The 17,379-nt window shown below is 39.9% G+C and overlaps 1 protein-coding gene across 2 annotated transcripts in view; it reads right to left on the bottom strand.

Annotated features, from left to right (window-relative positions):
- Positions 1–15,465, bottom strand: part of PPP2R2A (protein phosphatase 2 regulatory subunit Balpha) — a 79,643-nt gene extending 64,178 nt beyond the window's left edge. The window contains exons 1-2 of one of the 2 annotated variants that reach the window (XM_054498528.2): positions 15,129–15,465; positions 13,213–13,287 (exon numbers count right to left, since the gene is read on the bottom strand). In XM_054498528.2, the coding sequence (XP_054354503.1) occupies positions 13,213–13,287; positions 15,129–15,135 (82 nt within the window). In that variant the 5' untranslated portion in view covers positions 15,136–15,465. The remainder of the gene's footprint in view (positions 1–13,212; positions 13,288–15,128) is intronic. The other variant, XM_054498529.2, reaches the window with a different exon arrangement.
- Between the last annotated feature and the right edge of the window lie 1,914 nt (positions 15,466–17,379).

Below are 17,379 nucleotides of genomic sequence, written 5' to 3'. Positions count from 1 at the left end.
ATATATAAAAAACCTGTGATGGCATCTCTGGTGAGAAGATGAAGAAACTGGGAGAAAGGAGAGAGAAGCATACATTTGCTGTATTCCTCTTGATTTACCATTCTATATATGTATTAATTTTTTTTCTGTCACCCAGGCTGGTGTGTAGTAGCATGATCATGGCTTACTGCAACCTCAAACTCCTGGGCTCAAGCAATCCTCCTGCCTTGGCCTCTTGAGTAGCTGGGACTACAGGCATGCGTCATCATGCCCAGCCTTTATTAGATTTTTTTAACCTAGTTATTAAAACATAAAAATCTTTACCTATATTTGGTTTGGAAAACAGATGTACAAACTAGATTTGATTAATACAGTGGGGAAAGTTAGATGTAAATGTAGTCTGTGTGTGACTAAGAAGTATAGTGCTGCAAAATGAATGTTTTTCTTTTGTAAATGCAGTTTATTGGCTCTAGAAAACTCTTTTTTTTTGAGACAGAGTCTCGCTCTGTCACCCAGGCTGGAGTACAACGACACGATCTTGGCTCATTGCAACCTTTGCCTCCTGGGTTCAAGCAATTCTCGTGCCTCAGCCTTCTGAGTAGCTGGGATTACAGGCAAGCGCCACCAAGCCCAGCTAATTTTTGTACTTTTAGTAGAGATGGCGTTTCACCATGTTGGCCAGGCTGGTCTCGAACACCTGACCTCAAGCGATCCACCCACCTTGGCCTCCCAAAGTGCTGGGATTACAGATGTGAGTCACCATGCCCAGCCTAGAAACTCAATTTTTTTTGAGATGGAGTCTTGCTCTGTCGCCCAGGCTGGAGGGCAGTGACACAATCTCGGCTCACTGCAACCTCTGCCTCCTGGGTTCAAGCGATTCTCCTGTCTCAGCCTCCTGAGTGGCTGGGATTACAGGCACGTGCCACCATGCCCAGCTAATTTTTGTAATTTTGTATGGTAGCTTGTAGGCTACCATAAACATTCACCTAGAGAAGTCTCTAAAAATATTAATTAGAAAATTCCAACTCACGACCATTTGAAAGCAGTAAAAGACAAATTTATGGTCTTAGACCTGCAATATGGGACTTTTTAAAATTTAACTCCAAGAAACAAGTTAATATTTGTACTACATCCCCATCTCAATATCGAGCAGCATAAAATCAACTTAGAAAAGGGAAAGTAATTTACTACTCAGACTCTAGTATTATCTGTAAAATTTCTACATGGCATTAGAGAAGGTTTTCACAGTACCATAAATAGGTGTAATACCAAATGCCAAGTGCTATGGGAAATGTTTATTTCAATCAAATGGACCTCCATGTACCTAAAATGAAGGAATAATGTCTTCCATCTCCTTCACATTCTCCACAGTGCTGGGAACTCAACAGATACCTGTTGACTTGTGGCTGTGTCTCACCTTAGCTCTACCCCCTCCCCATAAAAATCAAAGATGTAGACTCAATCAAACAGGAGTTTTAAAAATAAAACTACACCAATGTCTAAATCCTTTAAACTGACACTTTCATGTTCTACCTAGACTACTCAAATTAATTACAGAAAGTACCTACCTGGTTCCTTCCCACAGAATCCGACATATATAAAAAGACTAGGAGCTCGCAAGAACTAAAACGTGAAAGCAACCAAAATGTCCATCAAAGGATCAATGAATAAACAAAAGGGATATATACACACAATGGTCTATTATTCAGCCTTAAAAAGGAAGGAAATCCTGTCACATACTACAACAGGGATGAACCCTGAAGACATTATGAAATAAGCCAGTCACAAAAAGACTGTATGATTCCACTTGGAGGAGGAATCTAAAGCAGTCAAATTTACAGAAACAGAAAGTAGAATGGTAGCTGCAAGAGCTGAGGGGAGGGGAAGAAGGGAGTTGTTTAATGGGTATAGAGTTTCAGTTTTGCAAGACGAAAAAGTTCTGAGGATCTGTTTCACAATATGAATAGAGTTAACACTACTGAACAGTGTATTTGAAAATAGTTAAGATGGTAAATTTAATGTTACATGTTTTCTATAATATGCATAAAAACATTAGGTAGCTAAAAATTTTCACTAAAAATTGGTTCTGTTGCTAGAAAAAAAAATAATGCTCACTTTATGTCAAGGAGAAAAAAGACAGAACAAGCAATGCCTTTGCTATTACCAATTCCTTTAACAAACATTTTTGCATGTTGCATGCCTTGATAAGAAATTTGGTCAGAACTATTTATTGCCTACAATAGCCTGTTTCTCTTGAATTAGAGCCTTCCCACTCTATTAGCCAAAAGGAAAGATTCCTCTTATGTTACCTTAGAAAGTCATCTACCCTTAAGAATCTTACCTTGTGGTAAGCAGGAAAAAACAGACACGCAGGGTAACACCAAAAAGGTACTATTTCTACTTTCATGCAGAGCAGACCTACAATGAGCCTGCAATGGCAGGTTTGAAAAGTAACACTGTTCCAGATCTAACCATGTTCTTCTGGATCTTCAGAAAATTTTTAAAATTTTGCCCCCAATCCCTTTTACCTACTCTGATTTCTCTCTTAATACAAGCTACTGAAGAACTTAAATTTCCTTCTGATTAAAGTATAAAATAAGCAACTAGTTCAAAATCCAATATATCCCTCTAATGTTTTTACCCATGAGAGACAGTTTTTAATAAAGGAAAAAAAAAAAAAGATGGGAACACACTAAATCTGTCAAGTCCGGTATTTCAGAGATGATTAATCCCTCCCATATTATCTCAGGAAAAAGTAATAAGAGGACTGGTAAGAAAAAATACCCTCCTAAATAGTCTAAACACCATTATTACCATACAAATATCCTTGATTCTTCCAAATTTAGAGTCCAGTAGAGAAGTGTCAGTAAGTGTGTAAACACAGGCATAACTCAAGATTAGAGCAGAAGTTCTTAAACCAGATCATCGGTCCACAGACCCTGTGAACTGGAAAAAGAGAGATCATTCGAAGATCCTAGAAGAGAAAGCTCCATCTGGTATTTGAACATACAGAGAGGATTTAACCAATAGCAACTAAAAGCTACAAAAGTGTAACTCCCGGCGATGTGGTATATAGAAGTATTCAACGACTTGCCAAGGATTCCACATATGCCAAGAGCAAAGATCTAGATGATATTGTAATCAACTACTGCCAAAATTAACTAAAAACATTCACATTCATTTTTAAAAATTAGCTGGGTTTCTTTTTTATTACATTCAGTGTTTAAACCTGGACAGAAAACTGTTAAAGTCCACAAACCTTGGCATTCAAAAGTAGAAAACAGCCACAAAAATACAGAAAATATTAAGCAATAGTTGATACTACATCCTTAGAATGGGAAATTTAACTATTTAAAATAGAATTACGTTGTTCACTTCAGGATTTTCAGAAAAACATTGTTACCTCTCTCTCTTCCCTTCAGTAGTTAAGTTGGGAAATAAAGAGAGTTAGCAAGCCAATTTTATGCCTTCTTTCCTAGAACAGACAACACATCACCAAACTGCTACATGTTGGGCTCAAAATAAAACACAATGTCAAGGTCACCAACTCACTTCTAACGACGAGGCAGGCAACCTAGGAATGGCACTAAATTAGGCTGTGAGAATTTCAGTGTTCCTGATAGCTGGAACTGAGCAGACATTGTGGGGAAAACCGTAAAAAATTATTTTATTCTGGCAAATATGTTACTGGTATTTAATCTCTGTAAGGGAGAGGTAAGTTTAAAAATAGATACTTTAACGTCCTGAAGGTATTCTTCCTTCACCAAGATCACCAGCTGAAAGAGCTTAAGGCAGATCTAATTTGGTATCTAAAAGAACAGGGAGGGAGGAGACTGAAACAATTTCAAGTCACAGAAACTACTTTCATAGGCAATTTTTTAAGACATTCATCCACAAAAGCAGTACATTATTCTGATCACTTACCTTGTGGTTCATGAGACTTGTAAACCATTATTACCAAAATGAAATCTATGAACAGACTAAACCAACAACTGTCAAATTTTCTGAATGATAGGATCCCCTTAACTCTTAAAATCTTAGACCACCAAAGACCTTTTAAACTTTAAAATATTTCTTCATTGTAAAATAGTAATAAACCTCACACATTAACAAAAATGTTATGAAAAATGACTACACCCTCCCCCCCACCAACAAAATTAATGACATTGCTTTACACTGCTACAAATCTCTTTAATATCTGGCCTAACAGAATGAAGATTCTCTTAATTGCTTCTGTGTACTGTACCACAATATATTCTGTCGGTTAAATATATGAAGAAAATCCAGCCTCACTCAGATATGTAGTTAGAAAGGGAGGAATATTTTAATAGGTTTTTCAGGTAGTTATGGATATACCTTTGATACCACACCAAAATTCCGCAGTGGTAGATTCTTAAAAGGTTTGTGGAATCTCAAAATATATCGGTAGTCTGTCACATTAAAATTCAATGTTCTAGCATGCACTTTTACTGATGTATGACTGTTTAACATCACATGCATCGGTCACTCGTAAAAGACTGATTCACTGAGTTATACAGATCTTCCAAATGTTGACACATTACATAGTATCAAAAAATCACATTCACTAATATGACTACTGATTTTATTTGAAAACATATTTTAAGTATTGGGAGGCTGTCAAGCTCACAATGGCAGAGACATGTTTTCCAAAATTCTAATTTTTGCTTGAAAGCTCAAATTTCATCATGGGCAACAAACACTGTCCACTGAAGTAACAGTTTCACTGTTCTTTTGAGAAAATGTCCACCAAATATCCAAGTCTGAATAACTACAGTTTATCAGTTATTTCAAATAAAAGTGATGTTCCATGAAAACTGCACTTGAAACTCAAAACAGCTGCACCAATGCTGTTCCTCCAGACAATCACTGTACTTTGCACCCTTGCAGAAATGCTCTAGGTATACCTTCCATTCTGTCATGCAGAACGTTTAATAGACATGTGTTCAAGTAGAAATTTAATAAAATTAAGTTTTCACTGCTTCAAGGACATTCTTAAAACTGATGGTTTTTTAAACTGCTAGTACATGGTGATGAAGATTACCTCTACAGGTACCCTTTTGTGCCACTGTCTTGATCTCATGCTAAGATAGCTTCTGCAGCACTGCTGCAAAGTCAGTGTATTGAAAAAGGCAAGTATCACCTGAGTACTACTGTGAAAACAGTTTTGACTTCACAGACATTTTGAATGCGTTCAGGGGTTGCCAGATGACATTTAGAGAACCACTGGACTAAATGATATCAATTCTGATAGCAGCTACGGACTCCGACCAGAGAAATGCACATATGTACAATCACACACAATTTCACACACATCACCATTAGAGGGTTCACAAAGCCCTCATAACCCATCTACATATAGCACATCTCAGCTAATGAATGCCATCAGCAGACCAGCCTGGGCAACATGGTGAGACCTGCCTCTACAAAAAAAATTTTAAAAACCTAGCCGGGCATGGTGGCCTGTGCCTGTAGCCCAGCTACTCAGGAGGCTGGGGCAGGAGGATCGCTTGAGCCTGGGAGGTTGAGGCTGCAGTGAGCCGTGATCACGCCATTGCACTCCAGCCAGGGTGACAGAGTAAGACCCTGTCTCAAAAAAAAAAAAAAAAAAGAAAAGAAAAAGAAAAAGAAAAAGAAAAAAAAAAGAACGGCATTAGCAGAAAATTCAACAAATCTCCAAATTATATTACTTCAAAATAAAAATTATCTACTAGGCATTACAAATAAACCTTGTTATAAACAAGAGTTGCAGTTCAACATCAAACACCTTCACCTGAACTAAAAGGAAATTAAGTTTTGAAATAAAATTATATTAGGAAAAGTGAAAGGTCTGAGGTAAGAATCCCAGCTTCACCACCTGCTCAAGATTATATAGTTAATTAACTTTCCCACCAGTATCTACTTATTTCACAGGGTTTTTGTGAAAAACAGTAAATAAATAGATGTAAAGCACCTAAAACAATGCCTGGTACATAGTTAAGCACTCAAAAAATGTAGGTACTCAAGATGGCCATGCCACGCCTTCCTTACAATGACTATATAGCAGTTCATTTATAGAAAATCTAATTTGCACCCAGGCTTTTTCTTTTCTTTTTGGAGACGGAGTCTTGCTCTGTTGCCCAGGCTGGAGCGCAGTGGCACGATCTCGGCTCACTGCAACCTCCACCTCCCAGGTTCAAGCAATTCTTCTGCCTCAGCCTGAGTAGCTGGGACTACAGGCGCACCCCACCACACCCGGCTAATTTTTGTATTTTTAGTAGAGACAGGGTTTCACCATATTGGCCAGGCTGGTCTCAAACTCCTGACCTCGTGATCTACCTGCCTCTGTCTCCCAAAGTGCTGGGATTACAGGCGTGAGCCACCGCGCCCCGCCAGCTTTTTTCTTTCCGTCTGCTGAGGAAGCCCCTTATGGATACTTGATTACTTAATTATAATTTCCATCATCCCCTTAAAGGGCAAGGAGATGATAGTTGAGGATATTAGCTAAAATTTTTTAGCTATTTCCAATCCTTCAGTTTTCCTATTTAACAGCATTAAGAAACTTACCTTTCTTCCTACAATCAACTTTAAGATAAACTAGGCAAACATTTATATGCAAATACGTAACACACTGTAACCTCTTTACTGATTTAATACATTTTTGTTTCAACCTCTCATCATTCTGCTTATTCCACAATTTTCAAGAACTTGATTTTAATATTTCGTTCACTATTATAGAGTACTAAGAAACACCTAAGGCTAATTTTTGTTTTATTTTAATAACAAGACAAAACGTCAGCAATATGTTTTCAATGGCCATTATCTCTCATAATTTTTTGTCAAGTGAATGTGAAAAAACTTAGTATTTTAAAATAAAGCAAGAAAACTATTTGATGCTAAACAGATACTATCATTCATGGTATGTAATGGGTAAATTTACACTACTACTTTAAGTGACTGTACTGAGAGGTCTACTAGACTTCAGTAGTAATGCTAGTGTTAAGAAAAAGTGTCACATGTCATACAAGGTAAGGATATTAAATAGGACCTTTACCATAGGTCATTAGGTTTCAGAATACAGCTAATGTGCTACTATTTTTAAATCCACAAAACAACAGGGTTCTACTATTTTTTTCTACTAACTTACCTTACTGCCTAAATCTAACATGCATACTACTCAGAAACACAGAAGACGGCCTGGGCAACATAGCAAGACCTATGTCTCTTTAAAAAAAAAAAAAAAAAAAAAGACAGATGCAGAAGAGAAACGATTTTAAATTGTTTATATTATAGAATTAAACATATGGAATGGACTAAAACCATTAAATTGTGTGAGATATCATAATATGGACTGTTTCTCAAATTTTTACTTACATCCTTATTTGGGGCATTTTAGCATCTACCATTTAAAAAATATTTTTCAAGACCCAGTCCAAATGGCTAAATCCTACCAAAAGTAAACAGCAAAGAGTTGAAAACACACAATGCACTTGGATCCAAGTTTCATAAAATCAGACTTTATAAGATAATATCGAAAATAATTTCCTGTGAAAGTTTAAGACTATCAAATATGGAGATGAGGTTCATTATTAAATATTTAATAACATCTGATATAAGATTACTAAACAATGAAAACCTACATTAAAATAATTAAAATAACTATCTTGAATGGTTAAGTTGTTCCTTTTTTTTTTTTTTTTTGAAAGAGTCTTACTCTATTGTCCAGGCTGGAGACCAGTGGCACAATCACAGCCTAACTGTAGCAGACCTCTCAGGCTCAAGTCTCAGCCTCCTGAGTAGCTGGGACTACAGTTGCACACTGCCATGCCCTGCTAATATTTTTAATTTTTGTAGAGACAAGGTCTCACTATGTTGTCCAGGCTGGTCTCAAACTCCTGGATTCAAGAGATCCTCTTGCCTGGCCTCCCAAAGTGCTGGGATTACAAGCGTGAGCCACTACACCTGGCCTGTTCCATTATTTTGACCAAATATTACACACTTCAGATTATCCACATGTATTTGAATTTTTAATAATTTATTTCCACAAGTAAAATTCAAACACATAATCAAAATCATTAGAAAAAATTTCTTACTGTTTGACTTTAAGAAATGAACCTGGCTTTCTATTTTGTTAAATTCAGATTTTAAAAACAAGTATTACATTATTAAATAACAAAAAGATGGGAAATGGTCAAGTGATGGAACCATAAACGGGGCAACACTGGCCGTTGACAACGCCAGGTGACAGGAGTTAATTATACTATTTCACATACTTTCTGTAATGTTCCAGATTGATTACATTTTTTAAAAAACCAAATACTCAAATTAACAAACAAGCAATTACTGTATTACCTTCAGGATGAAATAAACACTGCAGAGCACTACTGGTTCAGCAGAGAACGTGTGCATGGTCATAACAACTTAAGCACTGACGTCCAATTTAATCATAGTGTGTGATGTAACACTGGGGCACAATGGGGACAGAAATGGGGGTGATAATGTGAATAGCTTAGTTATCATCTACTAGAGGAGCAAGTCAGCTGGAAATACTAAAATTGACAAGATACAGAAATACCATTTTATTCCCAAAAAGGAAATGACGCACCAAGGAATCCAGCAGAAGAGTTGAACAACTGCTCTTAGGAGATGGACTAGGGATTAAGGAGTGGGGAGGTAGGGGACTGCCATTTTTCATCCTAAACCCTTTAGTACAGTATTAGATTTCTAAAAACTTCTTATTGTAAAATGTAACAGATAAAGAAAACCAAAAATTGAAACAAAAGTGTCCAGGTTAGTCTTTACAAACATCTGTACAACCACCATCCCAGTCAAGATAGCCCCCGAGGGCCTCCCCAGCCCTTCCCAATCACAACTCCCTTCCAACAGCTTAAAGGTAGCCACTATACTGACTTTTATAGTACTTTTTACAGTATGTTTTTTTCCTTTTACTTCATAGCTTTTCTTCATAGTTTTACAAGCTTCATATTTGTCTCTAAACCTATAGCTTAATTTTGAATGTATTTTGTAATTTACTAGTGGAATCAAAGAGTATGTATAAAACACACATACATGCTATTTCCTTCACTTTGAGAAATTTTTAGTAGGCTTTAAAGACAAATCCTCAATTTACTCATACTCCAAAGACTCTTCCTTCTAAGTAACAATAATATGAAGCTTCAAGTAATAATATCTAAATCCTCATAAGGCTCTTTTCTGCTGGGTACTGTTCTGTTTTATGTGTATAAACTCATTTAATCATCAAAACAACATCGTAAGACAGGTTTTATTGTTATCCTCATTTTATAGAGGGGAGCTAGGCACAAACAGATGACCACACAACTGATAAATGACTTAGCAAGATTCAAACCATGTAGCCTAGCACCTGAGTCTGTACTCTTACCTACTGTCTCATGACAGAAAGTTTTCAATAAAAGAAAAATTAAAAATGTAAAATATATTACTAGCAATAATTTATTTTTTATTTAAGGCCTCTAGCGAGTACGGTATCTCAAACAATTTAGCTTACCAGTAGTATTAATCACCGGTAGTAATAATTTTGTGGCCAGTGGCTCACACCTGTAATCTCAGCACTTTGGGAGGCCGAAGCAGGTGGATCACTTGAGGTCAGGAGTTCAAAACAAGCCTCGCCAACATGGCAAAACCATCTCTAATAAAAATAGAAAAATGAGCCAGACATGGCGGTGTGCGCCTGTAGTCCCAGCTTCTCAAGAGGCTGAGGCAGGAAAATCACTTGAACCCGGGAGGCTGAGGATGCAGTGAGTCGAGATCGCGCCACTGCACTCCTGCCTAACAGAGTGAGACTCTGTCTCAAAAAAAAAAAAAAAAAAAAAAAAATTATTTGGGCTGTTTTTAGATGCCTTTGGAAATTAACAAGATTAAAGTACAAGGAAGAGCAGAAATCACCTAATCCACTCTTGTTATTCCATTGCTAAACACACAGGAACCCAGGGGAGTACTTATCCCCAGTGACATACACTAGTTTGTGCTGGAGCTAGGGTAAAAACCCAAGGTCTCCTTATTTCTTTGCATTATACAGTTGTATATCATCAATTTGGTTATAAAAAGCCTACCAATGATTCTGCAGAAAGTGTTTTAAATTTTTATTTAAAAAGCCTACCAAGTAAATAAATCCATGACTGCTAGAAGTACATCTCAATCATCCTGCCTTTTACTATTTCTCTTCTCCTTTAAAACCTAAGAACAATAACATTTATGTTCCTTCATTCAAACAAATATTCAACTACTGTGTGCCAGGCACTGTTCTAGACAGAGCAGCTTCATGCCTGCATAAGGTACGAAGATAAATCAGTACTGCACTAAACTCTGTAGTATGTAACAGTAGAGATGTGGGGTAGTATATGATATCTACGTAACAAAATGCTATAAAGGAAGATTTTAAAAATAGGTATTTCCAAAAGAGGAAATTAGCAAAAAGGTTAAAGGCATGACTTGAGGGATGAGCAGGATCCTGGTAAGAGAACTGTGGGACGACTGTCAGGCATTCCAAGGTGGAAGCAGCAAAAACAAAGACCCTAAAGTGAGAGAGCATAGAACGCTTTTTAAGAACAGTATCTATTTAGCTGGGTCAATAGCCATAGCAGCAAATAAACTGAGAGAAGGAGAGGCCATATTGGGCAAAGGTCATACATTCTAGACTGAGATGTTTGAACTTAATTCCTAATCCAGTGGATACAGTGATCCACTGCAGACTTATGAGGAAAACGACAAAACCGGGACTGCATTTAAGATTAACTTTGAAGCAAAACATAGGATGAAGAAGCAGGGAATAATTTAGGAACTTACTGCAATCCGGCTGAGGGAGAGTGCAAACCTGAATAGAGGTGAAAGCAGGTATGCAAAGAAGATTAAGGCATTACAGAGTAAAAATGGTATGCCCTGGCAGCTGACTGCATGTAGACGGGAGAAAGGCAGGCAATATGCAGACAGTCAAAATGTATCATTAACAGAAAACAGGCAAGTAAAAGTTGAGCTACATGTAACCTGTTTAAGAGATCAGTCTAAAGGTAGGGGGGTGGGGAATGTGTTAATAATCTTATTTTACTTCAGAAAAGCAAATCTCCCCTTAGTCAAATAAACAAGACTATAATATGCAAACTCTAGTATACAGAAATACCCAAATTAAAGCAGTGTCATTTGAAAATTGGATTATTTTTATACTTAATACATTTGTACAGCAATACCTATTAGAACAAGTCATATTTTTACTAAGATATATGTTATTTTACTAAAATGTATATACCAAGCATCAGCATTTTAGGATGCTAAGAATATGCTTACGTTAAAATATTTAACAACCTCTAAAGAAAATTATTTAATGAATCAGTAGAAAAGTGCAGCTACTAAGTATCAGCAAAGGGGAACTATAACTGATTTATCTCCTAACTTCACGTCAATAGGTTCTTGAAAACTTTGACTTTGTTTTCTGCTCAGCATCTTTTGTTATGGTACTGATAAAAAAAAATGGTTTTGTTATAAGTTGCTTTCTTTGCTTAAAGTCACAGAACCTATTGACATTACATTATTGACAGAACCTATACATTAAGGGAGGACTTAATGTATATCACAAGTTATTTGGTTCAGGTAGGTAAATGATATTCAGTTTGAACTATCAATTTCTTCTGATTAAATAAAAGCCATGTGATCTTTCTGCGTAATGTTTAACAAGCAAAATATGAGCTCCTTCTGGGCAGAGTTTATGTTCCAGACACCAAGTACCCTCAGTGCTCAGCATTTAGGGGAACTTTCCTAAGGGAATAAATGGAATTCAACTAAAGAATATTTTCCAAGTATACAGCACTTTCATAACTTGGTATTACACAACTGCACAGAACTAATGATCCAGTAATGGAGTGTCTACTATTCAACAGGTAATGTAGTTACAACATGAGTAATACACAACTCCTCCCTTGAAGTTAGGACTTACTTCTCTGAACAAGTCAACCACCACTGACTTCATCAGAAAATCTTGATTTACACTATGTGCATGACCATCAGTCAGTCTCTTTTGTTTCTGGTTTCTCATCTAAGAAACAGATGAGGATCCAACAGAAAAGGAGCGTGACAGAGCTCTGCAAAATATGACAAGTATAACCTACGCCAGTTGGCTTCCCATAGAATTCACCACACTCTAAAACAGACAATTAAGAATGACACTGACACAAGCAAATAAAAGGGTTCGACTACCATCCACCACCTGAAAAAAAATCTCCAAAACAAACAGTACCCTACAGACAGGTCAGAAATATGAGGACAACACAATCTAGGGAAAAAAGGTTTATGAATTGTCACCAAATTTTTAAAACTCACAACTACATGTTTAAATTTATCTGAGTTTTGTTTGGAAAATTCCTACTGTAATTCAAGACACACAATACCATTAAAACTCAAACTTTAACATTTCTGAGGAATGAAACAATGCAACAACTTTGTGGGAAATGCCTCCGCTGCCTAAGACCATCTCAAATGAATGCAAAACCTTGAAGTTTCAAAACTTAAACTTCTGAAACACGTTAGAAAACAAATTTGGGGAGAAAATTAGACGTAAGTACTTCAGTTGATCAAACACAGTTTCTATCTGCACAAGAATATACGATTCCTAAAAGACAAGCGATATATGCATAGCATTGTCACTGTCTTATCCACCTAAATACCAGAAAGACAACAAAATGAATAATCTGAGCTATCATGTCTTCACAGAATATGCCAAGCAGCATCACGCTCCCAAAGTGGACAAATTCAAAAGTAGTTAAAAAACCTTCCCATAAAAATCAAAGATGCTGTTAAGAATGTTTCTGAGCCAAATGTTGATGGCACCTATTTCAATTTACTTATCTAAAAACAATGTACAAACATAAAAATGCATCACCATTTATTTGTATGTGGAATTTACATAACAAAGAAACCCTTATATGGAGCTCAGAGCTTTCATGTGAGGATTTTATATGTCTCATCATCTACTGCTCCTTCCATGTAAATTCAGAGGAAAAAATAATAAAAACAAGGCGCAAATAACAAATGAAACTTAAGGCTGTTTTTCAGAAAGGTATCTTTTAAAACTGTTCTTACATTTCTTGGACAATAAACACAAAATCATCTTGAATTTATAGCAGTCTCGGCTTCAAGGAAATCCCCCAGTAGGAAACATCTCTGAAAAAATTACATATCCAAATTTTGCATTATTAAACGCTTTCTTACCTTCTGCTACATCATCATCTACTGCTCCTTTCACCTGAGAAAAACACCACTGAATATCATTCCCTCCTCCAGCTCCTGGAAAAAGAAAACATACCAATTAAAACCGAGTTCTGCTTATGTTGACTCTCGTAAACACAGAGATGGTATCCATGGTTGGCATGATACTAACAGCCTAGTTCTGCCCACACATACAACTACCACCAAGAGCACCAGTTTGGAAAGAGGTTAGTCCCCAATACTTGGTACTGTATTAAAAAGAAAAAAAACAAAGATTCCAGGTATGAAATATTTAAAGGCACATGTTCTGTGGTCATTAAACATCTGTTCACAAACTTCCTCTTAAATACAGTAAAAGCCTTATATTCAGGCAAGACCTACCAGAAAAAAGTAAATACCAAGAGTTAAAGAGTTTTCTTTTTAAGTGTACAAAAAGCCTGCAGAAGAGTTAATAAGGTTAAACTACCATGAAACATAGAACGAAGAGAAAACTTCGGGAACATTACTGCCTGGGTAAGGAGTAATGATTCACATGAACCCTATCACCAAAGTGCACACACAGCAAACACTACACCCATTTCTTTGCATTCATTACCAGCAAATCACTGGCTCCAGACAGGAAAAGAAACCGAAATGAATGCTGCTAAAGAGACTGTCAAAGGAAGCTTGTTCTGCCTCCCTTCACCTCATCCCTCGACTCCAAAGGACCTGGCAAAGAATTCATTTTGCTAATATGTCATCTCGTGCAAAACAATTTTAATCTCATTTCATTTTTCAACAAGGCCAACAAGCAACTTGTTTATAGCAAACCGTAAGTCAATCCGACATGTTAACTTTTTCAAAAGGTTTAATTATCTAAATAATGAATACAGCATGGAAAACTGGTCTCATCTCGGAATGTTTCTATTTCACGTGCAAGTACTGAGGTCGAAATGGTGAAAATGTCCTGGGGCTCTAGGGAGAAAGAAACTGAATCTAAATCTGGAACTGATTCTACTACATGAAGGAAAAGATTTAGCAATACCAACATGTACAAAAAGAATTCTCAAAGCAATTACATTACTTCTCTCTCCCCCATCACCCCTATTCCTTGCTGAATTTATTTCCAAACTGGTTTTCTCTCTACATCCTTTCCCCTCCCCTTCAAAGCTTCTACCTAAATCTCTCTCCTCCTTGCTATTTATATCTCTGAACTCCGCAACTATTTTAACTAACTCTACCAAACCCTTTTGGGAAAAGGACATCTGCAAAAAAGCTAACATGCTAAACGGAAAGTTTAAATTATTTTCATGCAACTTGCTGTACATGAAAGGCCTTGCACTCTTCGGCGGTAAGAGGCAAGAAACGGAAACGAAATGGTTTCCAACAAAAAATTTAGGCTTCCAGTCTCAAAAATATTGGCATCCACAGTGGGGAAAAAAATACACATATGCCCTCACTGTATTTTAACTTATAAAGCGCTCTTCCTTCTCGGTGCAAAATAAATGTGTATATACACCCAAGAAGGCTTGCAGCAGGGGGAAAAACAAATTAAATGAAGACCTGCAGGAAAAAAAAATAAAGGCGGGGGGCGAGGTGGGGAGGTGGGAGAGGATCCACCGGGCTCCCGAGCGGGAGAGACAAATCTGCACGCGCCCCCACCCCGCCCCACCCACGCCTCACCCCAAGCTCGCCGGCACACCCCACCCCCACCCCCGCCACGGCGCCAGCCCCTTTCTCTAAGCCCAGTGACTCTCACCGTGACCACTTGCCTCCCGGGAGCCCTCCCTGCCCCCACCCCACCCCTCTGGACCCTACTCCCTCAAACCCGAGGGGCGCCCTGTGGCTCCGCGCGAGGCGCGGGCGGTCGCTAGGGGGTGATGGAGGGAGGAAGAAGGAAGCGGTGCCTTGTCAGGGGGCGAGGGGGATTTCTCCTTTACCTGCCATGTTGCGCTGCAAATGGTGACCCTGCTGGGTTCCTCGGGGTCTCCGCTTCCTGAACTCACCCCCCTCACCTGGGGATGGGGGGGTAGAGAGGGCGGATGGCGGCGGATGGCACCTGCGGGGGGAGGGGACGGGGGCCGGGGGAAAAGGAAGGAGGGGCGGGCAGACCAGCCGGCAGGATGCTAGATTTCACTCTGGGGCTTCCCCGCTCGTGCTCTTTCTCCGGCAGCAGCGGCGGCGGCTACGACAGCGACGGCGGCGGCGGCAGCGGCAGGGGCAGGCGACTCCACTTTCAAAATGGCGCCGGCTGGCCTGGCCAGTGACGTCACCAAGGGGGCGGAGCCGCTGGGCTGGGGCGGAGAGCGGAGGGGGAGGGGCGGGGGAGCGGCCGGGCGGGCTCTTGGCCACGCCCCCTTCCTGCTGCGCCTGTGCCCCGCCCTCCGCGTCCCGGCCGGCAGGGCCTGCGCCGCGCCAGCGTCTGGCCATGGCATCCCCTCTGTCCGCATCGCCTGCGCCAGGCCGCGGCTGTGTGCACCTAGCAGTGTCCCAGCCTCGTGCACTAGCGCCGGACTAGCCCAGGTATGATGGCTGGGACTATACGCACGCCATCATACCTGGCTAATTAAAAAAAAAAACATTTTTTTGGTAGAGATGGGTCTCCCTATGTTCTCCAGGCTGAACTTGGAACTCCTGGCCTCAAGCGATCCTCCCACCTCAGCTTCCCAAAGTGCTGGGACCACAGGCGTGAGCCACCGCACCCGGCCCTGAGCCCAGCTCTTAAGCACGCAGTCCAACACGTTTAGCTGCGGGCTCGGCAGTCCAGTTTACGTGCTCGCCTGCAGGGATTCTTGGGGTCCTGTGTCTTTTAGGAATACCCGGGCCGGGCACGGTGGCTCAGGCCTGTAATCCCAGCACTTTGGGAGGCTGAGGCGGGCGGATCACAAGGTCAGGAGTTCGAGACCAGCCTGGCCAACATGGTGAAACCCCGTCTCTACTTAAAAAAATACAAAAATTAGCCAGGCATGGTGGTGTGCGCCTGTAATCCCAGCTACTTGGGAGGCTGAGGTGTGAGAATTGCTTGAACCCGGGAGGCGGAGGTTGCAGTGAGCCGAGATCGCGCCACTGCACTCCAGCCTGTGTGACAGAGCAAGACTCCGTCTCAAAAAAAAAAAAAAAAAAAAATACCCGTACTGCTTCTTAGGAAATTGTCACTTTGGGTTAGCCCTGACACCACAAAGAAAGCGACAGCGGTGCAGACTTACTGCTCAGCCGGGTTGAAAGTTCACGGGGCTCAGAGGGACACGATTGGGCTGGTTCTATCTGGGTGAATTAAATTACCTTCTCGTGGGCCCCAGGATCCAAGGCAGGAGTCCTGGGCACTGCGGACACTAAGAGTGGTTTCTAAGAGAAACTTGAGTTTGTGATGAGAAGGGTATGGCCCAAGAAGTGGCCCGGCGTCTCTCCAGCTAAACGTGTTGGACTGCGTGCTTAAGAGCTGGGCTCAGGGCCGGGTGCGGTGGCTCACGCCTGTGGTCCCAGCACTTTGGGAAGCTGAGGTGGGAGGATCGCTTGAGGCCAGGAGTTCCAAGTTCAGCCTGGAGAACATAGGGAGACCCATCTCTACCAAAAAAATGTTTTTTTTTTTAATTAGCCAGGTATGATGGCGTGCGTATAGTCCCAGCTGCTAGAAGGCTGCAGTAGGAGGACTGCTTGAGCCCAGTAGGTCAAGGCTGCAGTGAGCTATGTGATCGCATCACTGCACTCCAGCCTGGGAGACAGAATGCCATCCTGTCAAAACAAAAACAAAAACACAAAAAGTGCTGGACTCTGAAGCCAGGCTGCCTAGTGTGATTCCAAGGCTCAGGAGATGAAGATGACAGTCCTACCTGATAGGATTGTTGGGGAGATGAAATGACTTAATTTGAGCACATGATAAATGTTAGCTGCCGTTGTTATTAGATTTGTATTGAAAGCATGGTCAGTAAGGTTAAGAGGTAGAAGGAAAAAAATGAACAGGAAATGCCAGTCATCAGCTATGAGGGGATGTGCACTTCTGTTGAAAGATGCTCTAATGATGCAGTTGCTATATACAGCACACTTTACATATCTCATTCCATCTCCATGATACTCCTAGGAGATAGATATGCACGTTTTACACATGAAAAACACCTGTCAAAGCATCCAGAATTTGGCCTAAGGCAGAATGGAGTGATAAATAAAGGTGTTTGGAGACCAAGAAGGGGGAGT

This window comes from Pongo pygmaeus, chromosome 7, assembly GCF_028885625.2.
Source record: "Pongo pygmaeus isolate AG05252 chromosome 7, NHGRI_mPonPyg2-v2.0_pri, whole genome shotgun sequence".
NCBI lineage: Eukaryota > Metazoa > Chordata > Mammalia > Primates > Hominidae > Pongo > Pongo pygmaeus.
The sequence above is the reverse complement of the archived record's forward strand: the minus strand, read 5'-3'. Positions and strand labels throughout refer to the sequence as shown.